The sequence below is a fragment of the Heteronotia binoei genome, chromosome 21, assembly GCF_032191835.1.
Source record: "Heteronotia binoei isolate CCM8104 ecotype False Entrance Well chromosome 21, APGP_CSIRO_Hbin_v1, whole genome shotgun sequence".
NCBI classification, from domain to species: Eukaryota; Metazoa; Chordata; class Lepidosauria; order Squamata; family Gekkonidae; genus Heteronotia; species Heteronotia binoei.
This window is the reverse complement of record NC_083243.1, coordinates 171,946,898-171,961,632: the sequence shown is the minus strand read 5'-3', so window position 1 is coordinate 171,961,632 and position 14,735 is coordinate 171,946,898. Positions and strand designations below refer to the sequence as shown.

Genomic DNA, 14,735 nt, shown 5'->3' with positions numbered 1-14,735 from the left:
GAAAGGACAAGTGGAAAGCAAGTTTATTCACTGGCTGAGTGAAGCTGGCAATGGCACAGTAGGTGGGTGTGCAAAGATGAGCAGGGACAGTTTCTTCCCCCCATGGATCACAGTGAAAGGCTGCTGCCCTGGCTCCATAAAGAAGTGCTCAGTGGCATCAAAGCAATTGAAAGAACATTCAAAGGTGGCCTGTAACAGAACATGGCATGTAATGCCTCCACATAGAGCTGTACAACGTTCAAGGCCATTGTGAGGTCTGAAACAAGTGTACGTAACGAGCCCCCACCAAAGCAGTGCTCCTTTCCTGCCTCAGTTCTGCCCATTATCTGTGGAACAATTGTGAAGTTGAGCTCGCAAGGTGGCTGTGGTCTCCTTTCTTGCTCCTTGCTGTTCTCCTCTTAAGCAGATACTTGGCTCCCAGGACAATGTGAGACTAGCTTCAAGGCAGAGGAAAGGCAACTATGCAATAGAGCGCGATTCTCTGTTCAGCCTCCGTGCTCCATGTGTCACTCCACTTAACGACAGTGTATAGGGAGGGAGGTACGTAGAGGCAGCCTTTATCCTGAGCTGGGGTCCATGTCTATGCTGGCCTGGCGCACCATCCGCCGGGATCGAGAACCAGATATAGGACTTAAGACATTGTCCTCCCCAGGATGGGGATCGTGTGGAGAAGGCGACCGGACCTTATCAGGGCTTTCCGGATTTGTGTGTCCCTCAAACTCTTTGGCCCGGCTCACCACCAGGGCAGCATCAGCTAGCTGGGCCACAGAGAGGCGGTGCTGTAAGGGGGGCTTGCGGCAGAATGGGATGGGGCCTTCCATGCACCTGACAGCTTTACGCACACGGCCTTTAGCTGGGTGGTATGAGAGCTGCTTGCAAAGCTGGGAATGGCCTTTAGGAGCCCTACGCCCACGGCGCCCAGCCTTGCGGCACTGCACCCATTCTTTTTTCAAGAAGCCCTGTTTTGCTGAAGAGTCTGTTGCTCCTCTTGATTTCTCTTCATTTGAGGGGGATGACTCAGACGCAACAGGGGTTTTCCTCTCGGAATGAAGAAATACCTGTTGGAGGAAAGAGGAGGCAGACAGGCTAAGTACGCACCCCTAGACAGGATTCCCCTTTATTCTACCCCTGGTTCTCTAGACCTTGTACCCTCCCACGCCCGCAACTCCTTGCTCGGCATCTGTTTGTGCACTGCCGTTTCTTTTCTCTTTTTCGGCACATCTAATTATTCCTTGCCTCACCCTCCATCATACGGTTTGTTTTGGTGAAGGTCATCGCACATACCCTTACCTCTTCTTCTGTGGCACACTCTGGCATGGGGATGTGTTCTGGGCTATCCATCTCACTGATGCTGCGCATGACTGCATAGAGGTTAATGCGCTCTCGTCGGGGCTGGGCTGCCTGCTCTGATACTCTCATTGTAGCCAGGTGTCTCCGCACTTCCTCAGCCCCTGAATCATCGGATGCCCCGTGTTCCTCTGTCTCCAGGAGACTAAGTTGGGCATCATCTGGTGGGTCCAGAGGCTGGTTTAGTTCTTCAGGGGGTTCCCGCAGAGGTCGAAAGCAATACTGGGGTGTTGTTACTGGCTCCTGTGGGTCTTCCTCCAAGCTTACTGTCTCATAGTCTGGGCTTTCTGAAGGATCACTACTGGCATCACTTATGTCCGAAGAACCTTCTGACTGAGCGTCATCCACCTTTTGTTCCCACAGGCTGCTATGTCGGCTGCACAGGCACATAAGATGATCGTGATGGATTGAGGGTTGCATTTTTTTAAAAAATAAAAGGTCACTTTGAAAAAAACGAAAGCTGGGAATATAGAGAACTGGGTAGACACACTGGGACATTAAAACATGTTGTTCAATTGGTGATTAAAAAACCCTTTGGTGTCAGGGGACGCGACAAGGGACTGGGGGCAAGGGGAATGACACCATTGTGGCTGGGAACAGGAAGGTCCAAATTTCCCTTCTATATGGGCGCCATCCTAGCCACCCACATTATATATAAGAGAGCCCGTTTGGTGTAGTGGTTAAGTGTGTGGACTCTTATCTGGGAGAACTAGGTTTGATTCCCCACTCCTCCACTTGCACCTGCTGGAATGGCCTTGAGTTAGCCATAGCTCTCACAGAGGTTGTCCTTGAAAGGGCAGCTGCTGGGGGAGCCCTCTCAGCCCCACCCACTTCACAGGGTGTCTGTTGTGGGGGGAGAAGATAAAGGACAGGGGTGGCCAACGGTAGCTCTCCAGATGTTTTTTTGCCTACAACTCCCATCAGCCCCAGCCATTGGCCATGCTGGCTGGGGCTGATGGGAGTTGTAGGCAAAAACATCTGGAGAGCTACTGTTGGCCACCCCTGATATAGGAGATTGTAAGTCGCTCCGAGTCTCTGATTCAGAGAGAAGGGCGGGGTATAAATCTGCAATTCTTCTTCTTCTAGCCTTACTGAGATCTTTCCCAAAACACTGCGGCAAAGTAGATTTGAGGAAGATCACAGGAAAGACAGGGAAAGCCTGGAAGGTACAGGGAAGCAGAATAAAAATCTGCTTTCCAAAGCATCCAAGTTGGGTAAATAGAAATGGAAAGGTCCCCTGTGCAAGCACCAGTCGTTTCCAACTCTGGGGTGACGTTGCTTTCATGTTTTCACGGCAGACTTTTTACGGGGTGGTTTGCCATTGCCTTCCCCAGTCATCTACACTCCCCCCCCCCCCCAGCAAGCTGGGTACTCATTTTACCGACCTCGGAAGGATGGAAGGCTGAGTCAACCTCGAGCCTGCTACCTGAAAACCCAGCTTCCGCCCGGAATCGAACTCAGGTCGTGAGCAGAGCTTAGGACTACAGTACTGCAGCTTTAACACTCTGCGCCACGGGTTAATGATCCTAGTCTCAGCCTGATACAGAAAGATACTTGGCAAAGCATCATGCACAGGGAGCTACTTAAAGATCTTCTCTTTTGTGACTATCCACCTCACTTCCGAAGGCAGGAAAACAGGAAGAGGAGCCTGAGATGGGGAACCCAGCGCCCAGGTAGTCTTTCAGGTTCCTTAGTACCAAGCCATGAAAAGCTTTATTGGTCAAAATGTAAAATGAAAGATGCATACAGTGAATCAAATAGAAGCAACTCATTACAATTTTTAAACGCAATTTAAGCAAAACAAGCCACCATCCACGCTATCTTCTGTGGTTCCTCCAATTCAAACTACACATTATATATAAATGTATACAATGGTGTTTGACTAAAAAAACCTGCAGTGTTTCAGAGTAGGTGACTGGGACTAGAGAAGCAGTGGGGATGCTTAATCCCTTTCCTGCTTTCTTTTTTTTTTTTGCTCCAAGTGCACAACCCACCCCCATCACTTTTCCACATGTTGTGTTTCAAACCTATGTTCTCCCTTGCAAACAGGCATTTGGAACCCCGTGGGAGGGAATGGAATAAGTTAAAACACTCCCACCTTTTTTTTCTCTCAAATGTTTTCTGCTTAAAATGCTTTTACACCTACAAAGGGGGTTTTCAGACTACTCTTTCACTTATTTGCATGCAATGCTTATCAGAGCTGCTTGACAATAACCAATCCAAATTATGGATGAGTCCTGGTGGGCTGAGAAAGTTGGGCAGCTGTAGTCCCCATTGATCCCCTTGTCCACTCATTTATGCCCTGATCTAATAATAAGATACCCTTCCTGCTTTTCCCCTAAGGTTACCTGGCATCCAGAATACCCTGGTAAAGTTCCAGCTGTCTCATGAAACCTGGATTAGGGTGGATGATTGGACGCCGTTCCCGCACATGGCAAAGGGCCCGTTCCAGTGACCAGCCATACTCCTTCATAGTGTAGGCAATGACTGTGGAGGCCGAGCGACTCACACCCATCTTGCAGTGCACCAGTGCCCTTGATCCTTGTTTTCTGCAGGGAAGAACCATTGCTTCAGCATTTGCCCATTCACTGATTATCTAGGTCATGTAAGGCTCCACTAGCTGATATAAGCAACTACTACTGTTCCCCTGGAAAGAAGTCTGGTTGCTCAAGTTCACAGATCCAGGTAGGCAGAGGGAGGAAGCTTCTAGGCAGTGCTCCCAGCAGTGATGGTAGCACTAAGATAGGGATCTCAGCAGGGGAGAAGGGTGCTGGATTCAGTTACCTGACGGTCTCCCATCATATTTGACCATTATGCCTAACCAGTACTGCAAACATGGTTCCCAACCCTGCGTGTCAGAAGCTGCTTGCATTGCCCTAAGTGCTGGGTTCAGAGATTCAGTCCAGGTAATCATAGGCACAGTACTGTTTTCCACATAACATTTCCCAATCCAGCAGGTACTGCACGGAGGTTTATACTTGCAGTTAGAAAGGAGAGGTATAGGCGTGTATAGAGTTTCACAACTCTCCCTTCTTCCTGCTTCCCTTTTTCTGAATTGTGTTCTGCCTATTATTCACAGTGGCTTTTTTCCCCTACAGCTTTGCTTCTCCTTTAAAAAGAAATCGGAGTATTCCTTCATGAGGAAATACCAGTCAATCAGGGATCACTGAATGAGCATGATAGCATCTCCCTATCACCCAGTCAAACAGATACAACGACGTGATTATGTCACAAAACCAAATCAGAGTAAGCTTCCTGTCTTCACTTTTGCCCTGTTTCATAGGTCCTTCTAAACAATTTGCAAATGAGGGGGTACTTATAGCAGAAGAAATGCACACTCAGAAGTGTCTATGCACATGCTGCCATTGTGAGACTGAGACACTGGTGTTGAACCTTTTTAATAATACACAAATGCTGTAGCTGCATTCATATATGTGCACACGCACAGTCCATCTCCACGCCTCCTTCTCACCGGGCAGCTGAAATGAAGCTGTAGGTCTCCTTCCAGTGTGGCAGTAGCTGTGCAGTTTCCTCATCATACAGCCGCACATTCATGTACGTGAAATGCTCTGGGAAGAAGTTGTCAATCTCACGGGTTACATTGAGGATGTGGCTGATACTGAAAGACAAGAAATAGGACAGGCTGGGTTCTCCAATGTACTCTCATGTAGAGAGTGTACATGAACATATGAAGCTGCCTCATACTGAATCAGACCCTCGGTCCATCAAAGTCAGTCTTGTCTTCTCAGACTGGCAGCGGCTCTCGAGGGTCTCAAGCTGAGGTTTTTCACACCTATTTGCCTGGACCCTTTTTAGTTGGAGATGCCAGGGATTGAACCTGGGACCTTCTGCTTCCCTAGCAGATGCTCTACCACTGAGCCACCGTCCCTCCCCTGCTCTCCAGGGTCTCAAGCTGAGGTTTTTCACACCTATTTGCTTGGACCCTTTTTTGGAGATGCCAGGGATTGAACCTGGGACCTTCTGCTTCCCAAGCAGATGCTCTACCACTGAGCCACTGTCTCTCCCCTGCTCTCCAGGGTCTCAAGCTGAGGTTTTTCACACCTATTTGCCTGGACCCCTTTTTTGGAGATGCCAGGGATTGAACCTGGGACCTTCTGCTTCCCAAGCAGATGCTCTACCACTGAGCCACCGTCCCTCTCTGTAAGCAACTTCCTACCACTATGTTGCCATCCTTGGTCCCCCAGCCAATAAGACCCTGTCTTCTCTCCTAACCATCTCATCCTACAATTGCCCAGTAGCCCAGAGTGGGATCAGAACCTGCAGGAGAAATCCTTCTTGGTTAGAAAATACATTTTCATTAAAAGCTATGGCAAGTGGTCATCTCAAAGTTAAAAGGATTCTAGATCAAAGGAACTTCCCCAGAGATGCTGGTACGGTACGATAGGCAATGTCTCGTACAGACCACATACTTGTTCTTCTGAAGCTCCTCGAGGTTGGCTGCATTCCATTCAGAGCCCTGCAGCAAAAAAGAACACCACAAGACACAGTTCAATCTCATGATATGTAAACAATTAGCAAACATGCTTATATCCTTGATTTGCTTACTAAACGCTTCCCTCAGGGAGCAGCTCAGAGCTGAGTTACAGTATATGTTCAGCAGCATTATGTCATGGAATCTTTCTTCAATTGTACCACTTCATGCAGCAAGGGCAGGGCTTTTTTTGAGCAGGAACGCACAAGAACGCAGTTCTGACTGGCTTGGTGTTGGGGTGTGGCCTAATATGCAAATGAGTTGTTGCTGAGCTTTTTCTACAAAAAAGCCCTATGTGAAACAATGGTGATGTCAGGGTGTGACCTAATATGCAAATGAGTTCCTGCTGGGCTTTTTCCTACAAAAAACCCCCAACCCTGTGAAGGGGTATAGGGCAGATCTGCACCTACCATTGTGCCAACTCAGCAAAGTATGAATAACTGTTTGCCTCTCTGATTTATCTGATGGCTAGAACTGGGGATGAATGTGGTCACCAGTGTTCCCTCTAAGCTGCAGAGTCTTGTGAGCAAAAATTCTACTTTGTGAGCTACTGGTATTAAAGTTGTGAGCTGCTGCATAAATTAGTTTGCTCAGGAATCATCCTTCCTGAGCTAAGACAAAAATGTGTGAGCTGGAGGCTAAAAATCTGTGAGCTAGTTCATGCTAACTCAGCTGAGAGGAAACACTGGTGGTCACTTGTTTACATTTTAAAAAAATATTCTTCCATGGGCCCTCACTGTTGGAGATCCTGAAGTACACTGTGGTCCCACATGGCCTGATCTTGCTGGCCCACAACAACAGTTAACTTCATTCAACCAATTAATATTTTATTTGAGAGTATATATTCAAGATCAACTACCCACTTTTGGTTGTTTTCCAAGACCCTTCTGTATGTTTTACCTCCTTCTGAAGCAAGGTTAGTAGGCTTTTCAGAAGTGGACCTTAGATTGCGGGTCTCTCTTGCCAGGGAAGACCATCCAGCACCCTCCCTCCCTCCTCTTGTTCAGGAAACAGGTCAAAATTGTCCCTATTCCAGAGGGCTTTTCAAGAAGGTGGATGTTGAGTATTTTATACTACCAAGTAGTGGAATTTGTAGTTTTTATTCTTGTTCCTGTGTATTATGATTTTCTTAGATTTCTGTAGGACTCAATTTAGATCGATGATTATTATCTTATTTATTTTTTATTACTTTAAATTTCTATCCTGCCTTCTCCGCAAGCGGACTCAGGGCAGCTAACAGTCAGTTCAGACATTTAAATTAGTTTAAGACCAATAAAATACAATTACAATTAAAAACATTCCATGGTGCTGTACAAACTTCGATATAGGCGGGCTCTTTCTTTCTAGGTCATGGTCCTATAGTAATCGTAACTCTTTAGCGATATGGGGTGGCAGTCCTCTCCCGGTTTAGACACTAAAGGCCTGTCGAAACAATTCTGCTTTGCAGGCCCTGCAGAAAGCGGAGAGATCCCACAGGGCCCTTATGGCCTCCGGGGGGGGGGGCATTCCACATTTCTGGTGCTGCCACCGAGAAGGCCCTAGTCCGTGTGGAACATAGCCTGGCCTCCTTTGGCCCAGGGATGGACAGTAGGTTTTGTGTCCCTAAACGTAGTGTTCTCTGGGGAACATGCGGAGAAAAGCGGTCCCGTAGATAGGCAGGCCCCCAACCATAAAGGGCTTTAAAGGTCAATACCAACACCTTGAAATGGGATTCAGAACACAATAGGTAGCCAGTGCAGCTCTTTCAGCACTGGCTGAATGTGCTCCCATTGAGGGAGCCCCATTAACAGCCATGCCTCAGCGTTCTGCACTAGCTATAGTTTCTGAGTCAGGGTCAGGGGTAGCCCCATGTAGAGGGCATTACAGTGATCTATTCTCGAGGTGACCATAGCGTGGATCAGCATTGCTAAGTTGTCATGCTCCAGGAAAGGAGCCAATTGCCGTACCCGCCGAAGATGAAAAAAGGCCGATCTGGTAGTGGCTGCTACTTGGGCCTCCATTGTCAGAGAGGACTCCAGGAGCACTCCCAAGCTCTTGACGTTAGGGGCCAGTATTAGTGACACCCTGTCAAGAGCCGGCAAAGGGATGAAGTGGGAATTTATACAAGGAATAATGTGCAGAACTAGGGTTATTTTTCGTGGCGGAATAATTAATGCAAAACACAACTCATGATTTGATAGAAGAGGTCTCCTGACATAGGATCTATCATACCTCCATCAAAGAAAAAAAAATATCAGGCAGTCTTGTTGATATTTTGCTCCTGTCCTTCACATAACACCTTGTGACACTAAGTTCAAGAACGTTTATGTGTCTGTGTGTGTGTGGGGGGAGTGCTATTTGTTTAAAGGGTGTCACTAAAGTTATAAAGGATTAGTCAACATCCATAAACAGCTAAGGCTCCACCCTTTAGAAAACACACCTCTAAGAAGTTATTGTTCGGATGATTCTGTATAATTTAGCATGAGCTTCACTGTCCAGCCGTATTATGGTTGAGGATCTTTCCACACAAAATGTGGACTGGACACACTACTTTTGATTAAGCAGTGTGTCCAATCCACATTTTGTGGTTACTCCTACACGTTTAGTCTGCATGTAACTGAGAGGGAGGGGTGGACAGCTTTGCTATATGGGAATCACCTGCTACTGATCGTTCTGATCATCGAGGGGTGAGGAAATAGAAGCGATGGAAAAAGAGGCACAGCCTGAAGGCCACTAGGTAGCAGCAAAAATTCCATCTTTTTGTCAACAGGGGAGAGCTTATAATCTTTTCCTTTTTTTTTTAATAATAAATTTTATTTTGTTGAGACAGGTCTATAAGAAGAGATTATGGCCTGGCCAGGGTGTGACCACAAAGTGCCATGGATACCTAATTGTACTTCCTCACCAGATAGAGGTGGTCAAAGATCCTGGATGGCCAATCCATCTGAGCCATTATAAGCAGCATCTCATTATCAATAAATTCCTTGTAGTCCTCCAGGCTGCAACCAGCTCGGTGCTCCAGTTCTGTGCGAATCTGTAGAAGAGGAGGAGCTCAAGTCATGCCATAGCCTTGCTGCTCTTTCATCTCACACTTATATCTCAGGTCTTACTCCTCAACTCATGCCCATCCCTGCTACCCCAATCTCCCAGATTTCTCTCATTCCCTGACCTTCTCAGCACTGCTTATTGTTCTCATAACTCCATCTTCTCTCTCACACTCATTCTCTCACATTCACACAAATGCTTCCAATTTCTCAGCAACTCTTCACCCCCTCACCATACACTCCCATCATTTCCTCTTCCAGCACCCCCCTGTCCCAACATCCCACCTCCTTGGAGGTGATGCTCTCCAGGTCAGTGATGGCCATCACCTCACGCAGCTTGGCCCGGATCATCCGTTCTGTCATCTCCTGTGCTGTCGGCCTGAGGCACAGAGACGGGAGGGTCGGCAAAGCTCTCGGCCCACCAGACTTGGCCCCAGACACTTATCATACCAGAGTTTCCCCTCTATGCTCACCATCGCTATCACGAAAGGCTTATAAATCTGATACTGTCCTCAAGCTCTACCTTTCCCCAAAAATAGCCTTAATTTGGAGCTGAAACAAATGGTGCTATGGGAGCAGTACTGGGATGGGTTTTTGTTACGAAGAACATCTTTCACCAGCATTTTCTGCTCAGTTCTCATAAAAAGTCTCCTCTAATCCCTGTTGGCTATCAAGCAGTGGTGTAGAAGAGGGACTTCATGGGGAATAGTAGACTTGAGGCCACCCCAAACCTCCATGCTTTGAACTACTGCACGGTGTAGAATTCCACCTTGGAACCATCAGGTCTAGATAGCTTGTATGGCCCCTCCCAACTCTATGGTTCTGTGATTAACCCCACATAGTCTACGATGAGCCCCAGGGAAGGAAAAACAGCATCACTGACTGGTCTGAAGAAACTGCAGGAGAACTGGGCCGCACAGACTCCAGGTCAGACATGGCCAGCCACTCATTAATGCAACTTTGCTCAGAGGTCACCGCCTTCTGGTACCACTCAGTCCAGCTCAATGCGCTGCCACCTGGGAAATTATTGTTGCAGACTGCTTCACTGCATGCCTTGTGTAGAACCTGCAGTGCTGACCTGAGCGCCAAGATAAAAGAACAAGAAAAACAGGCAGATGTAACAAATAATACCAAGCAGCCAAAGTACCCAGAATGTCTGCCACCACCTCCAAAGGCTGGGGGCTCCCTGTAATGTTTGCTTCACACACAACTTCTTTCAGACATGATTGCAACTGAACACCTGTGCAATGCTTTAGAGCCAAACAAAAAACCTTGTCTTAAAAAATGTAAAACAAAGACGTACAGGAGGAATATAGATGGAGGAACCCCTCCCATTCAGTTCTCTCCCCTGCCCTTCCAATGGTATGTTTGTAATCTCTGGCAGCTGCCACTGTCATCAGAGAAATTCAGGAAATGTCTCTTCTCTGATGCAGCCCATATCCTTTTCCTTCCTCTCCCACCAATATCATTACCATTTCTCACCTTACCCAACATCCTTGCTTACCACATAGTCTGGACAGAGATGGGCTTAAAGATACGTGTCTGCCCCCCAGAGGTCACACTGAATCCCCTAGAGGAACAGAAAGAGAGAGTTGATTTCACAAGAAAAAACAGAGGAAGGTGTTTTATATATATATACACACATACATACACACACACACACACACACACACACACATATATATATGAGGGCAAAGAAACATATGGGCTGGAACCGCTGTATAACTGCCTTGAGATATTTCATAATGCCAGATCCCATTTGTAAGCAGGAAAATTGGGCTTTTTCTACCCCCAGGAACTAAAAGTCAAGTTGCTGTCTTGTGTAATGGCAAAAGCAGCCTTAATCTAAGGGTTCTAAATATGGAATGTACCAACAAAAGTCAATATGCTAAGCATCCTCGCTCTGCACAGCACGATCATGCTAGAGATTTTGAGCATTCATACAGAAATTCGATTCTTAGCATAAACCCTTTTTGTAGCAGGGAGAGATCGAAATGTGGGAACTTAGTATCCTGGGGCCTGACAACAGGCAGCTAGTTGTCAGGTCTCCTGGATAACTAGCTGCCAAGGAAAAAATGATTTGAATACAGTAGTGCATGATTTTGCTTTGGCGGGGGGAAGCTAGGAAAGTGAGGTGTACAGCATTAAGGTCTATTTATGCGATTTTTGAAGGGAAATGAGAAAGCAGCTTGTATTGTTTAGCATATGACCGGATGGGATGGGAATGAGGCTTTTGTTGCTACTTCATCCTCAGTCCCTTGAAATATTGCTTGCAGCCTTCCAACAGTTGTTATAGTACACTGGGCAGAACTTCGGGGAAGAGGGAACGGGCTCAGCGGTAGAGCATCTGCTTTCTTTCCATTCAACCTCTGCTATCTCCCGTTAAAACTATCAGGCAGTAGGTGATGTGAAATATCTCTGCTGGAGACCACTGCCACAGATCCTGTATAGATGAGGAAACCTGAAATCTGCTTGCTTGTGCCTGTGGCATAATGGGTGGCTATTATCCTGTAAGAAGATCTAGGATTTTAGATATAGTTTATTTATTTATACCTCAACTTTCTCCTCAGTAAGGACTCAAAGAGGCTTACATTGTTTGCTTCGCCTCCATTTTATCCTCATGACACAGGGAACCGAGGGTCAAGCTACACAATACGACTTCTAGCAAGCTGCAGAGTAACATGCCCCTCCTTCCCCCACACCATGGTTCTGAGCAGAATTGGGTCTTTGTAGGCTTTTAAAAGGCAGTTAAAAGTGAGCTGAGTCTGGAAAACCTGGATACAACTCACTAGAAATCACATAAAGATTCAGATTTAGCAGAAGAGGTCTGGGTGACCTCTTAGGATGAGCATGGAAAAAAACAGCCTATGTGGAAAAATAATGGAAAAATGTTTTTCTACTAAGACAGGAGGGAGGGGGGTGGCTTAATCCAGAAGCAGTCTTAAATCCCCTTCTTAGCTATTCTGGATAAACTTCATGCCACTTCTCTGTAGATATAATTATTAACTAAGATCAGGAAAAAAGACAACTATTTATTCTACTTCAGGCTTGGCACAAATATGTGAGGGCAGGAAAAAAAATCAGAACACACACACACACACACACACACAAGTGACCTCTCACTATCCTAGGCTGTTGTCCAGTTGCAAAGCAAACTTACTTTCAGAGGCTTTCACAAGGACTACCAGGGGGCTGTATGAATTGGGGAGGGAGACATAAATAGAATTTCTTACCCATCACCATCAAGGAAGACCTGGGTGTCACTCCAGAGTGGCAGCACCATCCCCAGGGTGCAGGCAGCTGAGCTGGGGAAGATGCAGAGAAGAGATCAGACAGCCCCCCCAAGGGGTTATAGGTCTGTGCTTGTTTAAAAGATATTTATGCCTGCCTGTGCTCTCCCCACAACCTGCTTTTGCAATAGCTTGGCAAACACTGTAGAACTAATTGCTGTTTGGAAATGCAAAGGCAAACAAACAAGTGATGCTACATCTGATTTCGGGGAAGAAGCCATAAATACTAGACATCAGTATAGCAGTAATGGTGACAGAGGTATCATTGCCCAAAGACGAGCTCCTGACTACGGTTAAAGAGAAGAAATGCACACATCTTCAGTTCATCCCCTTGACCAGGGAGTCCTTTTGCAACTGCTGCGTTCTAACCAAATACATAAACAAAAGTTTCTAGGGCATTCATATGAGGAGTAAAGGTGGTGGTGGTAGCGGTGGTGGGGAACGCAGTCAAAGGCTGCTAAACTCGTTTGACCAGGGAATAAAGCACATTAAGGAGGCTTGACACCTAGGAAGACAGGAAGAAACAACTCTCAGGGAGCAAAGATGCTTTAGATAAGAATTTTTCCACAGAGAGAGCAAACAGGCCATGATCTCAAGTTCTACATGATTTTACTGGGAAGTAAATCCTATTTATTTTAAAAGCACTTGTTTCTAAGAAATAGTCACAGCCTTGGTTATAAAACCAGAACCTGCAGCCCGAGTCTATGCATGGCCACTCAGGAATTGAGACCTGGTAGGTGCAATGGGACTGACATCAAAGTTAAGTGTCCATCAAGTTATGCCCTGTAAGATTTATCTGGTACTCGACAGAGAGCCAGATCTTGCTGAAAAATACTGAGCAGGCAAGATACAAGGCAAGCGAATACAAGCCACTGAGGGGCTTTCCTGATTAGGTCTGTACTTTTCATTGGTGCAACAGGAAGCTAAAGTTTTGTGCCTTCTAGTACTTTGTTCCCCTTTGTGAAACTAACGTGGCAGTTTTATGAAGAGTTACTACAGTCTTAAGTCTGCTGATTTCACCTCCTCTACTCTTGCACATCCCCCATACTATGTCTTCCAGCACACTTGCTTGTCCTCTCACCCTTCTTCAGGAAAGTCCACTCCAAGCAGCACCATCTCACTCTGGCTCTCTATCTCTGACGCTGACACAACCAGCAGGTACCGGATTCTGTGAGCTCGAGCTGACTCTAGCCTCACAGCCTGTAGAGAACAAAACGCAAATACTCATCACGTAAGTAACCTTAAAGATCATCTACATATCTCAAGGAGATTTTCTTGTAATCAAAAGCTATAGTGCTATCCCCAGATTCGAAAGGCTGTCAACTCGCTGAACATCCACAGTCATCACGGAATCATATTATTGTTTTTGAGGCCAATGCTAAGTCGTGTGTGTACTTGCGTTAAATACACACGCAACAACATTTCTGCATAACTATGGCACATTCCAGTCTGCCCCAGGCTACAAGATGGTTTAATGGTTTATTAAATTTATATCCAGTCCTCCCCGCTGAAGCAGGCTCAGGGCAGCTCACAACCAATAAAATCACAATAACATTTCAACACATTAATTACATCGTAATTAGATTAAAAATTAAAATATTAAAACAGTCAGGTGCTAATATCATTTTATGTCATTTCATTTCCGACGGGGTTCAGTATTTATTAGATATCATTCTTTACTACTGTATCAGTACCTCAGAATCAATTAAAGGCTAGCCGGAATAGTGTTGCCCTGCAGGCCTTGTGGAACTGGATGAGGTCCCGCAAGACCCTAACTTCTTCCGGCAACTGGTTCCACCAATAGGAGAAATGTGTCTCATTTCTTTGAAGCAGTCATTTGTGCAATTTCCAACATGAGAGCAGCAGCAATTTCGAAGAAAACTCTATTTATATTTATCCAGAAATGAAACATTTGTTTACAAGACAGCCAACAACTAAAGTAAATCTAAGTTGCATGTTGCATCCTACTTGAATATTTAAATCTGCATAAGAGTGCTGTCATTTACAAGTCCTCAAGTCTCAATACCACAGATCATTCCTTCAAAAACCACGATTACGTAGGGCTTCAAAAAAATAACTTGGAGCATGTAATTAAAGCTTCTGATTAATCTCGCACATTTGTAACCCGTTTTTATATTATCTCAACAGTTAAAAGTTCTAGAAATAGTCTTCTAAAAGGACATGTCTACGAAACACTTAATAGTTCTGGAGGGAGAATAGATGCATACCCTGTAAACTTCTGACTGCAAACAAATGGGTAGGGAAAGGTCAGATTTCCCTGGCTATCCTCTAGAGGCATACTGTGATGCTGTCTGGTATACAGTAGCCTATGTTTGAAATTATTTTCATGTGTGACACTGAAAAGTGCCTGTAAGCTCCTCTTCCACCATGAATGGGGCTAATATGGGACAGAAAGTAAAAGAGAAATGAAATGTAAGTGCAGATCTTGTTCTGTCATTACAGTCTGGTTTAAGCAAAAGTCAATTTCAGCCTTATGTGTAAATCGGTTGCCAAGTCCAATTCAAGAAATATCTGGGGACTTTGGGGGTGGAACCAGGAGACATTGGGGTGGAACCATAAGCA

The 14,735-nt window shown here is 45.8% G+C and overlaps 1 protein-coding gene across 2 annotated transcripts in view; it reads right to left on the bottom strand.

Moving 5' to 3' along the window:
- SSH3 (slingshot protein phosphatase 3) overlaps positions 1-14,735 on the bottom strand; it is a 29,456-nt gene continuing 14,721 nt past the window's right edge. The window contains exons 4-14 of one of the 2 annotated variants that reach the window (XM_060262077.1): positions 13,234-13,352; positions 12,096-12,167; positions 10,367-10,432; positions 9,746-9,940; positions 9,148-9,241; positions 8,724-8,852; positions 5,778-5,824; positions 4,820-4,966; positions 3,696-3,896; positions 1,285-1,723; positions 1-1,058 (exon numbers count right to left, since the gene is read on the bottom strand). In XM_060262077.1, coding sequence (XP_060118060.1) covers positions 558-1,058; positions 1,285-1,723; positions 3,696-3,896; positions 4,820-4,966; positions 5,778-5,824; positions 8,724-8,852; positions 9,148-9,241; positions 9,746-9,940; positions 10,367-10,432; positions 12,096-12,167; positions 13,234-13,352 — 2,010 coding nt within the window. In that variant the 3' untranslated portion in view covers positions 1-557. The remainder of the gene's footprint in view (positions 1,059-1,284; positions 1,724-3,695; positions 3,897-4,819; positions 4,967-5,777; positions 5,825-8,723; positions 8,853-9,147; positions 9,242-9,745; positions 9,941-10,366; positions 10,433-12,095; positions 12,168-13,233; positions 13,353-14,735) is intronic. The other variant, XM_060262078.1, reaches the window with a different exon arrangement.